Here is a 19,626-nt window from a genome sequence, read left to right on the forward strand (position 1 = left end):
GTGGTTCTTTCCGTCTTTTCCTTCTAGTCTCTCTACTTTCCCACTCTTTCAAAATTAATTCCTAAAGCCGAGAGATATGTGCAAATTCTTTGCTCAAGTTGAAACATTTACAACTCCCTTCACCTCAATCTTCACTTCAATTCACGCCACTCCCTGCAAATTTGCATCTTTCCATTGCCTTCACATGCAAAATTTGCCTTCTGTTAAGTCTGAACAAACAGTTACACCAAACAGTTTCAATCTAAGTCAGAGGGTGACTGCCTGCATCTGTTCATGTGATTACACTGAAGCAAAAAACTACGCGGTGCAAACTATGAGTGTCACAATAGGCAAGACAGGACACTCAAAATTCTCTGCTTGCTGAAGGACAATTGACTCCCCAAACTGGTTTTACAATGACTGACCTTTAAACGCAAACGGTAACAGCGAGAAGCAATCTGACAGCCAGACAAACAACAGCAAATACATGTAAAGGATACGGCTGAAGCTGAATGTCTTCATTGTCCAGACAGCATGAAGCATCATGGGTATCTGTGGCATACTGTGTGCTGGGTGATCTGTCAGCTGACCGCTTGTTGAGGCTGTTGGGCTCTGCTGCTTGTTTCTCATCTACAGCTTGTAGTGTCCTTTCACCGTCTCTTTCTGTATCTGACTCTGAAGTGTCTGATCCTTTCATTCTGTCACTTTCATCTCGTCTGACACATTTGCGTTTCTCGCTGCAGAAGTGAGTTTGCAGATTTACCGTCTGCGTCTTCTCGTCCTCGTCTTCTCTCAGATCCGGCTCCTCCGGTAGCTCCGGGCTCTCCAGAGAAACCAGGTCAGGGTCTGACAGGATGCTGGTCCAAGGGCTGGTTTTGTCTGTTAAAGAGGTCACCTCATTTAGAGCCCTCGGCTTCACAACAACCTCCTCGTAATCTTCGTCTTCCTCTTCATCATCTTCCTCATCCCGTATGCAACCTGTCCCATCTTCATCATCGATTTCGTCTTCAGCTTCGTCCTCAGACACAGTAACTTTGTGGTTTCTTCTGTGCTTTTCTTCATCAGGCTCAGAGTCTTTGTGGTCTTCAGACGTCTTTGGCAATGGCGAGTGCGGAGGAGACACTTCTTCTTCCTGAGAAGAATTTGAAGCTCTGCGTGAACCGAAGATTCTTTCAGGTATAGTTTCATGGTTGTTGTCACCAACGGGGGAACTTGTTGAGCTGCTCTGGTGATCTGAGGGAATTGTTTCCAGGGGGGTTCCTCGTAAACCTTGGTGAAGAGGACAGTGAGGACTTTAGCAACAGTGCTCCTGAGAAAGATAAGGCCCTTTTTTAAAAAAAATTATACTCTTTTTTGTTCAGCTATTATTAAGTGTTTTTTTTCTTTTATTCCAGCAATCAAAGTCAAAATTTTAAAAGTCTAGTGTCTAAATTTTAGTGGCATCTCGCAGTAAGAGAATTACAGGGGTCAACACCAAAATGTGACTGGCCTTATCTAGAGCCAGTGTTTGGTTTGTCGTTCTGGGCAACTGTAGGACAACATGGCGGACTGCGTGGAAAGGGAAACACTCCCTATGAAAATATAAACAGCTCATTCTGAGTTAATGAAAACACAACAATTCTTATTTTCAGATAATCATACTCTAAAACAACATAATGATAAATGTTATATTCCATTTACGCCAATGGATGCTCCTAAATCCGACACGCTAGACTTTTAAAAAACTTTGTTTTCCATGTTAGTAACGTTTAAATCTGGAACTTGGCAGTGGTCTTTATGGATTGTTCACATCTTAAAATTTTAAATTTAAAATCATAAAACCATGCTGTCTGTGTCCACAATTGACAGCAATGATCTAACAAGCACTGTAGAGCTGCAACAATAAGCTGATTAACTGAAAATAAAGCTTTTTTCCCCCAAATAACAGTAATTTTCAAGCAAAAAATAAAATTCAAATGTTAGAATTGAATGCTTTTCCTGAACTTTTATCTTTGAGTTTTTGAGTGGTGGTCAGATAAAATGAGCAATATGACTGCATCACCTTGAAAATTTTACTGACAAATAATAAATAAATTGATTAATCAAGAAAATAATCTACACATTCAGCAATAATAACAATAACTGTTGTTTGCAGCCCTCAAGTACCATATAATACCCTGACTTAAATAGCATTGGCACTTTTAGAGTGAAAGAGATGCAGTGTTGACTTTATTCCTCTGGCTGGCATTTCAACACCACTGGTCCTTCTTCAGAGGACTGAAGAAGTCGAAGGTACAGTGACACCTCCATTTATGGTTAAAGTGTGAAAGCTACACAGTAGACTGTGTCTGCAATGAACTGTGGGTCAAGTGCCAAGGCTGGGTAAACCAGAACAAAGTTTACCTGCCAAGAACAATCTTTAAATGGTAAAATGACTCTTGGACATTTGTAAAAGAAATGCCTCATCCATTGTTCGATGTTTAAATGCTCAAATGTTATATTCATTAAATACTATTGATGGCTGAAATAAAAATGGACAAGAATCTCACCACTAATGATATCGTTGACTTGTCCAACTAACTGGTTGGACTTGAGAAGAAGCTGACATGTGTCTGTCTCTGTGTCCCTCTGCTCTTCATGCTGGGTGTGACAGTCCTGCTCACTCATGGACGGGAATGTGGGAGTTGAAAGTTTACGGCTGAAGTATCTCTGGATGTTGTCCAGCTCGCTTAGTTTTTTCCTGTAAAAGCAAAGAGTTGGAGTCAAAGCTCTGGTTTAAAAATGCAAATAATCAGTGTGTGGACTGTCTATCTGAGGAGTGATACCTGAGTGCTGAAAACAAAAGCGAGCTGGAAGGATTGATATCACCAACACTGCTGCTGCTAACAGAATGAGCCGCTGTTTGCTCCTGCAGACTCTGATGGTAAAGACGTATTTTGTCTACGTGCTCAAAGTGACGGTCTCCCTCACTGAACCTACACAGATGCAAAGACAGGGAATTAATACAATGGTAGACCGTGGAAGCTTTTTCAGCATGTGGGAATAAACTTTAAGTAATTTCTGAATAAAATTGTTCTAAAACCTTTCAGAGAACAGACTGTCCGTGTGGTCAGGTGACGAGATCTTCTGCTCGGTGTGTCGGCTGATGTGAGAGGGGAAGCTGCTGTATGTGGCTGTAGTATGGTAGCTGAGAGGGAGTGCCTGGAATAAAACCTGCAAGTAAAACACATTCATCATAATTAACATAAAACATAAACAAGTTTTGTTTTTTTTTTCACTGTATGAATGAATATTTTCCCTCACCGGTGTGTTTTTGGCGGCATCTTCATTCACAGTTTTTCTCTGCCCTCGGAGGTCTTGGACCCCCTTCAGTGGAGTGATGGACACTTTGAGCTGGCCGTGACACTGACCACTGAAGTCTGTGATGTTGTACCAACCACATACTGACTGGAACCCACAGATTAAGGGAGACAGGTCTACTGAGGCAAACCCAATCACCCTCTCAGTTTCTGTGGAAGTGAAGCGACCCAACAGTGAGTGAATATATCAAACAGATTACTGTTATATACTTTTCAAAGTGAAACTGCTTCCCGTACCTCCTTTGTGCCAAACTTTGAACACGAGAGATTGCTGTGGATCAACTAGTAGCTGCTTTGAAAGCCTGTAAATTTGGAACAAATCATCAGCCTGATATTTGATAAGTAATTGTTTCAGTGTTCACATTACAGGGCTAAATGCTCAATTTCAATAACTTCTCCAGATCGAATCTTTCTGCTTATACTCTTCATCTTCATGTTTAAAGTGACCCATAAATGACATCAGTGCAAATAAATAAAAAATTTAGTCAACATTTGCTTGTAATGTGAACTTAACCATAGATATATTTAGGGATTTATCTTAATATCTGTGATATAACCTGACCTGCACTCATGTTGATGGTCCCACACAGGGCAGTCCGTGTTGGCTACAACAGCTGTGGACACTGGTTCAGCAGAGTCTGCAGTGATGTATGAAACACAGCAGCATGGTGACCCATCGCTACGCTCTACTAGAGGACACCCTGCAAGAGAAACACAACAAGTACATCATCATCAACGTACTGCACGTATAAAAGGAGAGTGGAGAAAAGAAGATTTACCCTTTAAAACCTTAGGCTAATTGGCCTGTTTTCCTTCAAACACATGGACAGAAGGCAATGAGCAACTTAAGAGGAAATTACCTATAAATAGTCAAGAAATAAGGTACAAGAAAATTACCTAAAAAACCCAAAACAATCATACTAACAAAAACAACACAAAAACAAAAAAAACAACAAAAAGCAGGAAATTACCTGAAATAAAGTGCAAAAAATTATAATAATTTTGTAAAATAAGTTTAAATATTTAATTGCGATAATTCTAAATAGAGTTCTCTTTACATTTTATCCTAGCTTATAAAAATATAATAATTTCTTTTTGTTTTTGCAATTTGCAGGACATTTCTTGCCAAGTTGATCATTACCTTTTTCCCCATGTTTCTGAAAGAAATCAGAAGTTCTCAGGGTTCACAGGTTTAAAAACTCATGAAGGGCTGTAAATGCAGCTCAAGGAAAGTAATGACGATCCAGGATTCAAAGGGTTACGGTCACAAGCTCACCTTTCAGATTCAGGTGCATAGCTCGATCCACTGCAATAGTCACAGGGAAACATTCATCTGCGCTTATTGCTGTGTGCTGCACAGATGTGATGTCTGGAGTTGCTCTAAAGGATTTACTCTTGTGTTTGCTTGGTGATTTTTTGAGTGTGGTGGGTGAGGGGGCTTGATCTGCTGCTTCCACTTCTTCTGATGAGAGCTCATCCGAGTCCACAGGAGTGTCAGCTCCAGCAGGAGCCTCCATAGGGACAACACCTGCTGTCATGGTGATGTGCACCCTCAGAGCCGCCCCTTGCAGATCAGCTGCTGAGCGTCTGAACAGCGGATACACTCCTGAAGAAAAACACAAAACTGTGATCACACTCAAGAATACAGGCATAAATTTCCTAAAGCAATAATATCAGTCAAATTAGCACTATTATTAATTTCTTACCACTGATACTAAGCATCTGCTTGGGCGTCTTTGCAAGAGAGGACAGATCGATAAACGCTGAGCCCACCAGTCTGTCTGTGTTTCTGGGTCTTTGGGCTTTGTCCTTTGTAAAGGCGACCCACACCTGAACCTCCAGCCTTTCCTCTCGTAGATACCACATCAAGGGCTGAGTGCTCCTCAGCTCCACGGTTCTACTTCCCTGGAAAGTCACTGTGGCCTGGCCTCCCTCCTCAGCAGAGGGGTGTTTCATCTGGGAGCAGAAGGCGTCCTGGTCGTAGAACTTGTACCTGAAGTAACAGTAGGTTGAGCGCTCCAGCTCACTGAGGCCTGGCAGAAGCAAGCAGTGGAAAGGAATCCACGCTCTAGGCATCGAAAAAGTCAAAGACATTTTTTTCATGCTGTCTCCCCAAGCATCGTCATCTTGCAATTCATGCTGGGATATTTCCCAGCTCAAACCCTGAGCAGCTTTGATGACTCTTTCCCTGTCTGAGTGATGGGCAAAGTGGATGGAGATCTCGAGGCCCCCGACCAAGATGTGCTGGTGCTGAGAGGAACCTGTTTCCTGAGGTATGTACACTCCAAACCAGCCAGAAATACCTTTAAGTTTGGAGGAAGAAACAAAGTGACTGCATGTTTGTCAGAAAATCTATTTGACCCAGCAGCCAGTAAGAGCGCATTGTACCTGTTCTTTTATGGATGAGATCAGCCAGAGGGATTTTCACGGTACCCAATAAAACATCCTGAGGCTTATGAATGTGCACGGCTGCAACAAATAGCACAAAAAAAGTTGTAACTTGCAGACACATATTATTTACTAACATTAAAAATAAATACTTGCAGAAATACTGCTCCCACACCAGAGGTTTTTACACCAACTAAAAGATAAACTGTGGAACAAAATGATGTCCAAAAACTAGATGCAAAACTTATTAAACATACTTTTGTACAACTTGTGGAAGTTTCAAAGCTCTGTAAACAATAACAAACTAATTATGTGGACCTATAAAAACATCACTTGCATGTAAAGTGTTACTACTATTATAAAAAATGAAAATATGTCATTATGATGAGTAAAATCTAAAAAGAAGCTTTATAAAACCTTTGCGATTGTCTTTGTTCCAGACAGTGAAAACAGCAGAGGCTTCTTCCAGCTGCTCAGCCAGGCTGCAGGTTTCTCCGCTGCTCCCCTGAACCAGCAGATCACAGGACACCTCCATGTGGTGGTCAAACTCGGGGCAGAAGGTTCTGGCAGCTATGCGGGTGCACCTCCTCTCTCTCTCAGGTAAGAAGGAGAGCTGGACTGCGACGTATGTGTTCACTCCCACACTGGAAAAGTAGCCAAATCTTTCATCTTGTTGTGTTACAGCCCTGAAACAGAGAGACAGAAACACAATGGCAGACTGTAGAAGACACTGTAGCAGTACAAATGTTTAGAAGGAGAAACTGAACAATGGCCCTTCACAATAAATGCATTTGTCATTACACATATAGAAAGTGTCACACACATTTACCCCAGCAACTGAGGGGAGTGCGTGTTTTATCTGCATGTGTGTAAATTCCCCCTTGAACCCGTAATTGTGTAAATTTGGTTCACTATCACACGATCAGTGGTGACGTACCTTGCTGCGGCCTGCAGACCTGATGCTCTGTGCACTTGAACCACGAGTGTCACAACACGAGAGGCAGCTCCTCTACCGGTCTGACCCTCAGGTCTGACTGGTCGGTGCTTGTACCGAACGCACACATCCAGCAGGCCTGAGAAACATAAGGCATCAGTCACACCAGATGTGCCAAATGTGCCAATGCAGTACCATAATCTGTGGGTGTCTGTGTACCTGAGGGCTGAGGCTGATGTCTTGTGGGACTGTCCGCCCTGGGAATCAGGGGCAGGGAGAACATTTGAGCCTCATTAGGATGCTGTCTCTGCATGGTGACCATGGCACACAGTTTGGACAATGGAAGCATTCCTTTGGCCACAAGCTGGTCTCGAACATTTGGATAATAGTATCTGAAAAAATAGAAAAATAAAGAAACCCCCCCCCCAAAAAATACAAATGACTTGGACACTTTAGTTTTGCATCGGGCAGTCACATCTTAGATTCGTATTGTCAGGCACTGTTGCACATTTCTACACATAGTAATGGTGGTTATATTCTTGTGTAAGAGAGTAACAATTGCTGAAAGATGTTTTAGACTCGTTGCTTTAGAAGGTCTCAAATAGGGCTGCAACTACTGATTACTTTCAATGTCAATTAATCTGTCAAGTATGTTTGACTGATTAGCTGTTTGGTCTAAAAATGTCAACCTGATGATATTTAGTTTACTGTAACAGAGGAGTAAATAAACCAGAAAATATTCACATTTAAAAAGCTTGAATCAGAGCATTTTGTCTTTTTTACTTGAAAAACTACTCAAATCAATAAATCAAATTAATTTGCAATTAATTTAATGGTTGGCCACCAATGGGTTATTTGCTGCAGCTCTAGTCAGAAAAACACAACTTTGTATCATTTCACTAAAAAGCAGACCATTTGTGTTTCTTAAAGGTGAAGTCAGTGATTCTGGAAAAAGATTGTTGATATATAAACTCAACCCTTTAAACATGTTATATTCACATGCTGTCTCCCCATAAATCCTGTAACCCTGAAATAAATTTATATTTTTTAGGCACAGGACACAAAATGAACAAAACTGTAAAAACCACAAACCTGCACCACACTTCAAACTGCACACCTCCTCCACTGCTGAGGCCGTGACTGGACAGAGAGCTGAGCAGCAGCCTCTGAACAGGAACTCCTTCAGGAGCCAGAAGCACATGTGTCTCAGTGTGGCCAAACACTGGGTCAGGGACACACAGAGTCGTGGTGGTACGAAACATCTTCAGGTTCACGCCTGTTGGAGATGAGATACGATAAGTGAGAGTGATGCAGAGGAAAGAAACACTTCTTGAGAAAATTGGCAAATACACAAAAATGGCCTTACTACTCTCTATGAGGTTCTGGTCCACTTGTGCAAAGGGGTCACCCTCCTGACAGGGGAAGCTGTACTGGACGTAGCAGTCAGCTTCACCCCACACTGTGGACTGAAGAGGTGTCAACCCATTTACTTTATCCACTCTTACCACAAACAGATGCTCTCTCATACTTCCTGCTTGTGCTGCATTTGCCTGAGGGGGAAACACAAACATGACAGAGACATGACAACTTGTCAGTACAGTCGGTATGTAGTCTTCACAGGAAACAAAGAAGAAATGCACTTAGCTGGAAGATGTGGCACATTTCTTTACTGACAAGTCTGCACACACACAAATACAGCATACAGTACAGTAACACAAGAATTCATTGGGTCTAACCTTTTTTAGATTACATTAATGTCAAACAAGAGATTCTTGATGTGTTTGCGTAACATTTTCATGACTATGCAGTATGATCTTGAATAGTCCATAAATCAAACAAAAACAGCTGGGCATGCTGACCACATACTTTCTAAATATCTAAATAAAAGTCAGCCTAGTTACCTCACAAACTTTTAGTAGTATTTTATCATTGCAGATATAATTTTCTATGGTTTCAGCACTTCAAAAAGATCTTTTGCCAAGGAACTCCCACTGCAGTTATCTATTTTACAAGAACACACACACACACACACACACACACACACACACACACACACACACACACACACACACACATGCACGCACACAATAAAACACACACTGACCTTTGTTTGTGAATGAGGCTGATGATCAAGCAGATGAACTGGTCTCACAAGATGAGGCACAGAGTTACAGTCATCATCCCTCGTACGCTGGAGGGCAGATATCTGCTCTGATCGGCCCATAGCCAAAACAACCCTGAGGTGTCCTTTACAATTCCCTGAGAACACATCAACGACTGGCATGTAGCAGTCCACCCCTAAAACGGGATACTGTGCCTGGAGAAGAAGATGGGCGATCCTTGGATCCCTAATGAGGAAGAAAAAAAGAGAAGCGAGGGTTACTAGTCTGACGTGCAGCCTCACTGTGACATTATTTTATGGTGGTGGACTTTCTTGTGGAAAATTCATCAAGTTTTATTCTGAGAGTTCGAGAAATGTATGGCATGTGGGATAAAAGACAAGAACATATTTCATTTGGAGTAGTACACTAGCACCTCCCAGAGGGCAGGATAAATAACAGCGGATGTAAATGATCCCAATTAGCCTTTTGCCTGCTCTGAACCACAGTTATGTTTTTAATTCCTAGTTCTGCAAGTTATGAATATGGTTAATTATTTTCTCTATTAATAATTTGGTCCATACAATGTCAGAAAATTGGGGGCAAAAATGCTTAGAAGCCAACTTGGGTCAAAAACCCAAATTAGATTTACTATCATAGAGGATGAAGAAAACACATTTTAGGTCAGAACCTGAGAATCTCTTGTTTTTATTTTGTATTTATTTGTCTGTTTTCTATCTTGTCTGTAGTTTTGTTTTATGTTTGACGTGCATTTTAATATGCAGGACCCCAGGAAGCCTAGGGGCACATTCAAATGCCCCAAATGGTGCCCCTTGAATAAAAATTAAACAATCATCTATACTTTTATATAACTGATAATCAAAAAACTGCAAATAAATGTTCAAACAAATAAATGACTACTTGTTTCAGCTCTAATTTCAGCCTAAAAGTAACCAATTCCGCTTGAAATATTTAATGATCATTCTCTGTCAAATCACTCCTAAACCAAACAAATAACTTTTTTTTTTTGCTGATTTCTGTTCAAAATAATCAACATTTTTAAAACTTGCCTAAATGACGTGTAGAACTGGTGAAGAGGCAATTTGACAAGGCCAAGGAGTCGATCCTGCCCTGAACTTCCAGTCCTCTGCCACACCTCGATTACCATCACATTATTTTTCATCCGCTCAAGCAGTTTAGTTGTTAAGGCCACAGGAGTCACCTGAGGCAAAGAATGGAGAAAAAAAGAAGTCATACATATGTAAGAGAATCTTTGTACCCTGATTTAAAATTTCTGATCCGGTTATTAGTCTTGATCCCCTGGGCTAACCTGAACAAAGTTGAAAGAAGGATTTGTCTGACCCCAGCTGATGACGGATCTCGCCGTCTCATCACACCACAGTTTACAGTTCAAATACACATTTGGAGCCTGCGTGGGCCCAGAGCTGAAGTTCTTTCCGTCTGGCACCATGAGCAACGTATGCAGCAGAACCTCAGGGTCCTCCTCCACCTGCTGCTGCTGCTCTGTGTGTTTATAAGGAGATGTGCGGAGACCAGGACGTGGAGAGGGTTCTTTTGTGGGTTTCTGAGGACTCCAAACATTGAGTCTGGGAACTTCAAATGAGTCAGCTGGTAACGCCTCCCTGCCAGTGTCCACATGCTGAGATCTGGAACTGGTCCCTCTTTCTGTGGTGTTGTCTGTAACAAGTTCAAGTGTCACCTGGAAAAAAAATGCTTCCATGAATATAAGAGTCAACTGGGTAACAAATACCAGGCTTGCAAACATTTATTCCTGGTTAAAAGAAGACAAACTAAACCTTGAGGGGTCCTATCTCCTGTGTTTGACTGTTTCCTTCCATGCTCTGCACCGGTAAGATGACAGACTGACTCAGCTGTTTGCTCTGCAGCAGACAGCGCAGCGGATGCATTGACTTGCCGATGGGAACAGGCTGCAACAAAAGAAGCCATGGTCATCACCAGCACTTCATTTCTTAAGGTATTTTATTTCATTAATGTTTTCCTATGTTTAAATCATTTTTTTAGACATAGGAGGCTGTTTTTATTTGTTTTATATGGCAGCTACTTCATAAAAGAGTCACATTAACAAAGAACCTTATTTTTCTCAGTGGTGCTTAGGGAAGTGCCTAGCATCATTACAAAATCATGAATGCATCCCTTAAAATATAATACACTATAAACATCCATTCAAAACCATCAGAACCATGTTGTGCAAACAGAGGAACATTCAGATTTATTATTACCAGATCATCCTACATTACAAAAACTACAAACAAGTCAATATTACACATTACAATATTACAAACAATTGGAAATGAGTAATGTTCAATCAATAGCTACTTACTTTCTTTTGGTTGCTTTTTCGTGAAAAAATCTTGAAAATCAGATCAGTTTCCCACAGTTTTTTGATCGTTGCTGTACTAAAGTGGACAGGAAACACAGAGTGCTGATGGAACTTCACCGCTAAATAACACAAAAGAGGGTATGTCGGATTGAGTCAAACAAAACCAGTGACTATCAAAAATGCTGTTTTTCACTCAGGTGGATTACATAAAAGCAGTTTCTAACAAGTCGTACCTCCCCCTGTGACTTTACTGGCGACAGCTCTGGTCACCTCTCCATTTCCACCCTTACTTCGATCATGTCGGCTTGAGGTAGAAGCCATTGGGAACATATACTCTATAAAATATGTGCTAATGGAAAGACATGGGAGATATCACAAGTTTTTGTTACAAATATTTTTAAATGAGATTAAAATAATGGTTAATGTTTTGCCTACCACTTCTTGCTGTTTAATGGTTGAGGAGGTTTCCCTTTGCTAGAGGTCTTTCTGGGTGTGGTGGTTGTACTGCCTGTAGGTACAGTCAAGGAGTCGATGGTCACTCTCACCAGCCGGATGGAACTCAGCAAAGTCAACTGCTCTGCACTTACACCAGGAGGGAAACCACCAGCATCTGCAGACCGCTGAGGCTCTGAGTTTGGACTGAAAACAGTCAGAAAAAGTATAAATAAATGTATCAAATGTAAAAATAGCAGTATGATTACATCTAGTCTGTTTTCATACTTTGTGTTTTGCCTGTGATATATTCTATCCAAAGCCCCTTTCATATATGCACTGCCAACCAACCTCCAAATCAGTTAAATCTAACATTAAAAAGGACCTTACCCCGCCAGCTCCCTAGTACAAAAATCTTACATGAAAGAAACAAGATTCAGGAACTTCTGTCAGTAGGGGTTGAAGTCAGAATCGTCAGACAGATTAGAGGAATGGCAGGAGACGCTGTTTTTTATTACCAAATTATGAACCGGCTACATGATCATGGTGTTAAAATGTGTCAAGTTCTGCCTCCAGGAAGCTCTACACAGGGGGCCACTCCTTGCCTAAACCAAGTACAGTATTTGTTGTAGGTGAATCCTGAAAAAGACAAACTGCTGTTGTGGGCTACATGTGTGAAAGGCAAAACTCCAGACAACGTCCACACCTGATTCTCAAGACATTGTCCAGAGTTCATATGAGAAAACATCTCTAGAGCACGTCTCATATATCTGTTGTAAATGGTTTATTAGCTGGTCAGTTACACAGTGCATTCCTTGTTACTGGCTTATTTATAGATTTTGACCAAATAGAAACCCTTAAAGTGAAGAATTGCTGTTTTAGAGTGGCCACTTTGTAGGTAGAGGGGTAAAACACACACATACAATCCGCACTGATCTTGTTTTTACTTTTTACCGTTTCCTCTTAACACAGCTTAAAGATCATGTAAAGGACCTTACCCTCCACTAATCTTGGGTCCAGACTGTGTGAGCTCTTTTTTACTTGAGGATGCTGTTCCTTGAACTTCGGCCTCTGTGTCATTTGTTCTAACATTTGACAACTGAAACACAAGAGGACAAGTCAATCAGTAAAATGACAATGTTATCACAAAAAAATATGTGCTTAGCTCTGAGAATCATCATAAAGTTGTCTACTTACGGAAGTTTTGTAAAACAAATTTTCCAGCAGGCTTTGATCATATTGGGGATCATTGAGCTCGCTGTCTCCACACACACTACTATGACCAGACAGAGATTCAAGGATGGAGCCATCTCCATCCCAGCGAGGCAGAGGAGACGTGCTCAAGCTAAAATAATAATAATTTAAAAAAAAAAAAGATTTTTAAAAAAGGGTAAAAATCTTGGGGGAAAATGTGAACATTTTCTATGACCTTTCTAAATGTGCCCAAAAGTACCTGCCAAGAAGCAGATCCACAGCTCTGTTATCTATGTCGACATGACAGTCTAAGCTGCAGTCTGGAACTACAGCAACATCATCAGAGTGCTTGAGTGCCGAGTCAGCATGAAGAATATTTTGAAGAAAATTCCCAGAGGGAGAAGGAGAGGGCCTGCAGACAGAGAAATAAAATATTGTGAACTGTTAATTACAGGATGACGGTAAGGATTGTTATTTTTTACAAACTCTTGAGGCACTAACTTTGAAGGTGGCAGAATGTTATCCTTCGGGAGAGGCAGAGGGGTGTCTTTCAGAGCGGAGGCTGAATCCATGTCACATTTCAAAGCTGATACCACCATGGCGTTTCTGAGCTTGTTTCCACGCTCCAGAATTACTGAGATCAGAGTTTGATAAGAAATCGTCATATTTTTGCATTTGTGTTGATGTATATCTGATGTGTAGTCATGCTGCAACCAACCTGAGATGATGTCATTGGTTGTTTGGCCACATGGCTGCTGATTTGAAGGATTCACAGCCGTTTGACTGTTTGGCATCTGATTCTCCACAGACTCGTCTTTACTGCTGTCTTTCTGGGCATTCTGGAAATATAAGTGGTCTCTCCCTCTGAAATCATGACAGCAGTATATACATTAATATTATCATGCTTAGATTTAAAATTACTAGTACCGGTGGGCTCTGGGACACAAGCATTTGATTTTGAATAGCAGCATCATGAAACCTTGGAGTGTTTCCACCGCTGCTCCCTACTGATTCCTTCCCACTGCCAGCTGAGAGCGATCTGGGCTGTGAAGGCACAGTCAGTGTGGTGACTTGTGGTCCTTCGATGCTGATATCTGTGACGGGACCTGAGCTGCTGCTGTCGTAGGCTTCTGTCAGAGGCTCCAAGTTTAGGGACACCTGAGGGAGTAAAAGAAAAAGATAAGATGTGGATTTAACATTGTTTACTACTGAGGATACAAAATTATAAAACATAATTATAAAGGGTGTTTAATAAAAAAAGTCCTATATATTTAACACAGGAGTTAAATGGTTTGTTTGTCAGTGTCACAAATTTAAATGATGATGAAAGCCATAAGTGGATGATTAAGTGGGTCCCAAATTACTGTGTGCACAAGAGGCAGCCTTCAATGACAATCTTGAAAAAAAATCTTGTAAAAATTAAAAAAAAATAAAAAAAAAAAAAATTAATGTTTGGCTCCCTCTGCTGGGATGTCCTGGTGTTGTTTGCATTTCTGGATATAATTAATCACACCTTTTCTTTGTGTTATTGCCAGTGTACACGTTGAAGAAGGGCGTCTGGCCCAAAACGTCTGTGTGGCAATAATAAAAGACACTATAATTGGAGTACTGTCCTATTTTGACTGTTCTGATGACCATTTTGAGGATTCAGCACCCACTTTCAACAAGTTATTTTGTGAGTGAGTGTGTTGTATTTGGTTTCATTTGAGTGAAATCTAAACCATCACATAGCGCAGCACTGGATTATAAATTAGTAATACAAGAAACATATTTCACACAGCATTAGACATGTGTTGTGACTTTTATGAACACATTTTAAACAATATCCAAAACAGTGTACATTCCAAATGTTTTTTTTAAATATAACCTTTTCCAGGCCTGAAAACAGTATTACTAATTTAATAACTTTTCCAGGAATTTAATTACCATGGAAACACAACACTACAGTATGCCAAACATTATTCCACAAATGCAATTCACAGGTCGATGTAAATTTTAGTTTCCACTCACCTGTAACTCTCCCAGCTTCTCAGATGTCGGAGATACAAGTGTGTAAAATCCACTGATGGGGTGTGATAGTGAGAGACGGGAGATGCCGACAACCTGAGCTCGTGCAACTGGCAAATGATCGGGTTTTGTCAGAACTTCCAACACCAGAGAGCCCATATCTGTTCATCAGTGACAAGTTAGTGGTTGATTTTAAACATAATTTTAAATTGTGACATATCAGTACCTTCTTTGTTACCTGTAAGATATGAAGTGAACTGCTTTGGCCCACAGCGGATGGGAAAGCGAGCTGTGGTCTTGATGGTCATCTGTGACGGCTTTGATCCATCTCTCGGAAAGAAGTGTGTACCATTGGATGACTCTCCCCACCAGCGCAGCCTGATGAATGTTGCAGATGGCGGCTTGTGAACTGTCCATAATACCCGGCTAATCGTCACCTGCAGGAAGCATCTTAGCTGGCCTTCAACCAGAGGAGGGAGGCTGGTGGCGGGGGACACATCGCTGGGGACTGTAAAATGTCATTTTTGATTACAGCAAAGTCAAGAACAGTTAAGAGTGGTATTTGCTGGAGCGTTAAGCTAGATGTTAGCTGGTGAAACAGTCATAAACTAAACTGTTCATGGGGCTGTGCTTTTGTCCCGTGTAACTGATGTTAATAATAGTAATTATTTATCTGTTGATACTGTGCAACCATGATATTTTCTGATATGGTTATCACATCATAAAAGTCTCATATTGCAACCCTAATAGATGAAAACATTCGTATTTTTATTGTGATAACAGTTACAGCCAAATCACCGAGCTCCACTGTTCAGATAGCTTGCAAATGCATCACACTGCTCACAATAAATCCCCCTATGCTACAGCAATTATTCCTGTTGCAATATCTAAATTTAAAATCAATGAGACACTGACAATAATGCATCAACCCAGGAGTATGTGAAGGTCTTTGAAAGCGTGCCAACACTACTTTGTTGTCACAACACTTTAACTCAGAGCTTGAGAGGAATCAAAACAACAACTATGACTCTAATGCAGGGGCGCCAAACAAACAGCCCGCGGGCCAGAACTGGCCCATCAGATGACTTTGCACACCTAATAGTGATGCATTCAATTTTCAGGAGAACTTTCAACAGTTGGTGAGTACTTGAGTGAGTACTGCTTCAAGGCTTTTCACCCTGATTACAATAGTTCTATGAAAAAAAACCAAACAATTAATACCTACTGTGACATATTTAAACACATTGCAAGATACTGTGAATCAGCATCAGTGTCAGACTTCTATCTTAAAACAATATTGGTGTAAGCCTATCGCTCAGGCACTGCCAAAAACATTTGATTTGTAAATGGTCTGTAAGGTAGGGGATAACTTAACCTGCTTCCTCAAAAGCTTTCACTTTACTTTGGTGATGAGATGCCAGCATCACTACACGTGGAAATGCTTGCACATGGGTGAGTGGCAGACTCACTGAATGTGGAAAAACAGACACATTGTTGATACTGAACATGTTTTTCTGTTCATTGTCTGTTTTGTAAAAGGATGAACATTTTTAGAATGCACTGACACTTCTTGACACTAAATATAACAAAACGTTTAAAGGTGTTTTAAATTAAAGGTTTTTCTGCAATGGTATTACAGGTCTGGCCCAGTTAAGATCAAATTGGGCTGTTACTGCTCATGAATTAAAATGAGTTTGACACCCCTGCTCCAATACTTACAGTCAGGGTCTTAACACCACAATTGAATAGTTTGATAAAAGTGTATCCCAATGACGTGAAGCTATTAAGTTCTTTATTTTACCAATATGCTCAGCACTTATCAACAACAAATACAAGAGCGATTTTAGACTTAACGTCCGAAAAAGAATCAGAAATAAGTATTGATCCCCAAAGGGATATTGTGAACAATTAGAAATATCTTTAGTATAGTATCATAATAGTAGTAAATACAACTGCAGGAACAAAACACTGTGAGAGACACATTTCCACTAAACAGCTGAGTAAACAGTAACTGTTAAAGACTGATATTTTCATTTAAGTGGAAAGGGTTTGTTGTACTTTGACGCTAGCCCATTGCAAACTCACAAACATCGTTACAAGTTAATTATCAAAAGCTTACGCCCATTTACAACATTGCCAACGCATGCAAAACAACATAAATCAAGAGAAAGTAAAATTATCAACTTAAGAAAACATTAAAAGCTAACATACGAAGCTAATGTCAGACGGACAGCTGACGCAGCTACATGACTTAGCTGTGATGCTAGCAGGTAGCTAAGCTAACAACACTTTACCTTTCTTTTTGCTGCCTCCAGCTCTGACGGACCTCTGTTTCCTGCTCTTCATGCCTCAGCTCAGTAAATACAGAGGGTAAATGACCGCCTGGCCGAAGCAGAGGCTGAACCGTTAGCATACATGATTATTATCACACTCCAGCCGACTAATAATCCGTTTAACAGAGCTGCTTGAGCTACAAACACACACCCACAGCGGCAGCGCGCTAAACTGTTTCCGAGCAACAAAGTCCGAACGTGCCGCGGCTGCCGCCTCCGCTGCCGCTGATTTTCAGAGAGGCATTCTGGGAAATTGAGTTTTTTTTGTAGCGGTGCGGTCACGTTTCTTCAGACTCGTTTCAGCTAGTGCACCAGAACAAACAACTGGTTTCAACCAGTTGTTGCTTTAAGAGATATTCTAGTGCACTAGTTTCAAAAATAGACTGTATGGTTTCAACACATTTAGTGATCTCTGCCTCTTAATAACAGTCTTCCTTTATAAATTAAATAATAAAAATACATATTTACTCTAAATATAATTTCTACATCCATGAACTAATGTGAAATTATACTATAAAAGCACCGCATTCATTTTACCAAAGTGGGAAAAAAAAGTCACTGGTGTCATGCAGCCTTCTTTTGCATCACCAGCAGAGGGAAGCACTGATCTTTCCATCAAGGCTACAAAGCAGCTTACTGACAGGAGCACATCATACATAGTAATTTTTTTCTGTCTTTCTTGAAGTTGAGATTTAAAAAGGCATGCTGTATTCCTGCAAATTTCTCATTTTCTGTCACTGGACCTTCTCTGTTAGTCTGATATGTATTCAAGTCTATTTTTCCATCAGTCTTGCAAATCAATGACACTGTACCAAATAATCTGTTAGTTCTCAAAATCTTACAGAAGTTAGGGCATTTCCCAACATGTTCAAAAATTATTGGAAGCTTTTGAGGTGCTTTTTGTGGTGATAATAGTAACAGTGAGGGCCACCAAGGGTGTAGCCTATAGAAAGAGTGCAGAAAAAAAAACTTTTTACTGAACCTGTAAAAACATCACTTTAAACCTTTCTGCTTTCCTGGATTTCCTAGTTTATTTGTTTCTTGCTATTTTTCAATTCCAAGGGAAAATAATCAAGTCCTGCTGTTTAGCTGCACACAGGAATGTGCAATATGCATCCAGCATATAGCCCCTTCGTATATTTTCTGAGTGTCAGTATGTGCATTGAGAGCATGTCTGTTTGTGCACACTGTGGGAAGCTCAAAAGAAAATGTTTATCACTGTGAGCAAGCAGAGGTATTATTCCTCTGTCACACGCACAGATCCCTTTATTCAATCTGCAGGATGCCTCTAAAAAAAGGTCACATATAAAGGCCCCTTATTGCCTACGCTTTCAATACTCTGTAAAGTCTACCTCACTCTGTTTTAAGATGGGTTATGACCTATTTAGACACAGAAATCTGATACATCTGGGTGGTATGCAGATAGATTGGGTGTGTGAGTTCAGACACAAAGTCTGGAGAAGACGTGTTCCCGATCACTTGGCGCGTAGAGCGTGATTAATGACGACCAGCCTCTGAAGCTCAATAAGAGGCTGACAGATCTGGTTCATCTGTTCCATTAGGCAGCCAGTTATTGAAAGAGGCAGCAATGACCACATTGTTCAGTCAGCTAGGAATAAACAAGCAAATGCACAATGACTGGCTCCTCTGACTCATAGCACCAGTCTGAAGTGCAGTCATGAGGTCTGCGATGACCCATCACAGAAGAACTTTAACTGAAAGCTCTGTTGTTAATCTGCAGTGTTGACCACAGATTTACCTTTAAAGGGGAACTTTTGTATTTTCAACCTTAAATCTGTTTTCCCATGTTCTTTGTCTAATTGACAGTAGAAGACAACAATTTTTTTAAACTGATCCAGTACTGAAGCTAGCAGCGAGGTGAAACAGGATGCAGTGTAACCACTCAGGGCATTTGTGCACTGTCAGTATAGGCCAAATACAAGTGCTTGTTTTTGCCACTGACGGGCTCAAATTGTTATTTTAAGTGTTTGACAACATTATGGAGAGGATTCCTCCAGAGATATAACTTTTTTTGTTAACCCTTTAAAACCTAAGAACAAATGGGTTGATTTCTTACAAAACATGGGAAGAAGGCAATGAGCAACTTAGGAGGATATGACCTAAAAAATAATTTTCTAAATCTATTAATTTTTTGCAATGTGCTGAACATTTCTCACCAAGTTCCTCATTGCCTTTTTTTCCCCCATGTTTAAAAAAAAAAGCAAGCCAATGTCCTCAGATTTAGAGGAACTCCATCTAAACAAACAGTAATAGTATCATTGTAAAACACACTTTAAGTCGACAAAAACAAAATAAATCTCACAAAAGCTATCTTAGTTCATCTTCCCACTGTTTTAACAATCACCACTTCTGATTTGGTTAAAATAAACCCTTAATTCACCTAGCTAGATGTGAATATATGCTGGCTCTATACACACTAAAATAAATGTTGATTTAAATGGAGTCTGGTGAGGTTGGCTGTGGCAATTCTGGGGCTGGTTTCAGTTACACAAAAAAGATTTTACTCTTTAAGAAAAAGGTCTGTCTCTTTAGAGATCAT

The 19,626-nt window shown here is 40.4% G+C and overlaps 1 protein-coding gene across 2 annotated transcripts in view; it reads right to left on the bottom strand.

The window, feature by feature from the left end:
• The window catches only part of c2cd3 (C2 domain containing 3 centriole elongation regulator), a 22,727-nt gene extending 3,808 nt beyond the window's left edge, over positions 1 to 18,919 (bottom strand). Inside the window, exons 1-31 of one of the 2 annotated variants that reach the window (XM_088079102.1) lie at positions 17,028 to 18,919; positions 14,972 to 15,241; positions 14,737 to 14,843; positions 13,706 to 13,884; positions 13,445 to 13,590; positions 13,228 to 13,360; positions 12,986 to 13,138; positions 12,730 to 12,877; positions 12,531 to 12,631; positions 11,536 to 11,739; positions 11,334 to 11,449; positions 11,101 to 11,219; positions 10,556 to 10,687; positions 10,069 to 10,458; positions 9,809 to 9,960; positions 8,744 to 8,987; positions 8,006 to 8,189; positions 7,732 to 7,915; positions 6,859 to 7,031; positions 6,643 to 6,778; positions 6,123 to 6,391; positions 5,706 to 5,786; positions 5,024 to 5,620; positions 4,594 to 4,923; positions 3,880 to 4,018; positions 3,555 to 3,619; positions 3,262 to 3,467; positions 3,041 to 3,171; positions 2,784 to 2,933; positions 2,508 to 2,698; positions 480 to 1,248 (exon numbers count right to left, since the gene is read on the bottom strand). In XM_088079102.1, the coding sequence (XP_087935228.1) occupies positions 480 to 1,248; positions 2,508 to 2,698; positions 2,784 to 2,933; positions 3,041 to 3,171; positions 3,262 to 3,467; positions 3,555 to 3,619; positions 3,880 to 4,018; positions 4,594 to 4,923; positions 5,024 to 5,620; positions 5,706 to 5,786; positions 6,123 to 6,391; positions 6,643 to 6,778; positions 6,859 to 7,031; positions 7,732 to 7,915; positions 8,006 to 8,189; positions 8,744 to 8,987; positions 9,809 to 9,960; positions 10,069 to 10,458; positions 10,556 to 10,687; positions 11,101 to 11,219; positions 11,334 to 11,449; positions 11,536 to 11,739; positions 12,531 to 12,631; positions 12,730 to 12,877; positions 12,986 to 13,138; positions 13,228 to 13,360; positions 13,445 to 13,590; positions 13,706 to 13,884; positions 14,737 to 14,843; positions 14,972 to 15,241; positions 17,028 to 17,079 (6,251 nt within the window). In that variant the 5' untranslated portion in view covers positions 17,080 to 18,919. Of the gene's footprint in view, positions 1 to 479; positions 1,249 to 2,507; positions 2,699 to 2,783; positions 2,934 to 3,040; positions 3,172 to 3,261; positions 3,468 to 3,554; positions 3,620 to 3,879; positions 4,019 to 4,593; positions 4,924 to 5,023; positions 5,621 to 5,705; positions 5,787 to 6,122; positions 6,392 to 6,642; positions 6,779 to 6,858; positions 7,032 to 7,731; positions 7,916 to 8,005; positions 8,190 to 8,743; positions 8,988 to 9,808; positions 9,961 to 10,068; positions 10,459 to 10,555; positions 10,688 to 11,100; positions 11,220 to 11,333; positions 11,450 to 11,535; positions 11,740 to 12,530; positions 12,632 to 12,729; positions 12,878 to 12,985; positions 13,139 to 13,227; positions 13,361 to 13,444; positions 13,591 to 13,705; positions 13,885 to 14,736; positions 14,895 to 14,971; positions 15,242 to 17,027 lie in introns of both variants that reach the window. The other variant, XM_042486723.2, reaches the window with a different exon arrangement.
• Between the last annotated feature and the right edge of the window lie 707 nt (positions 18,920 to 19,626).

This window comes from Plectropomus leopardus, chromosome 6 (assembly GCF_026936395.1).
Source record: "Plectropomus leopardus strain MGB_pleo_1.0 chromosome 6, ASM2693639v1, whole genome shotgun sequence".
Classification (NCBI taxonomy): Eukaryota; Metazoa; Chordata; class Actinopteri; order Perciformes; family Serranidae; genus Plectropomus; species Plectropomus leopardus.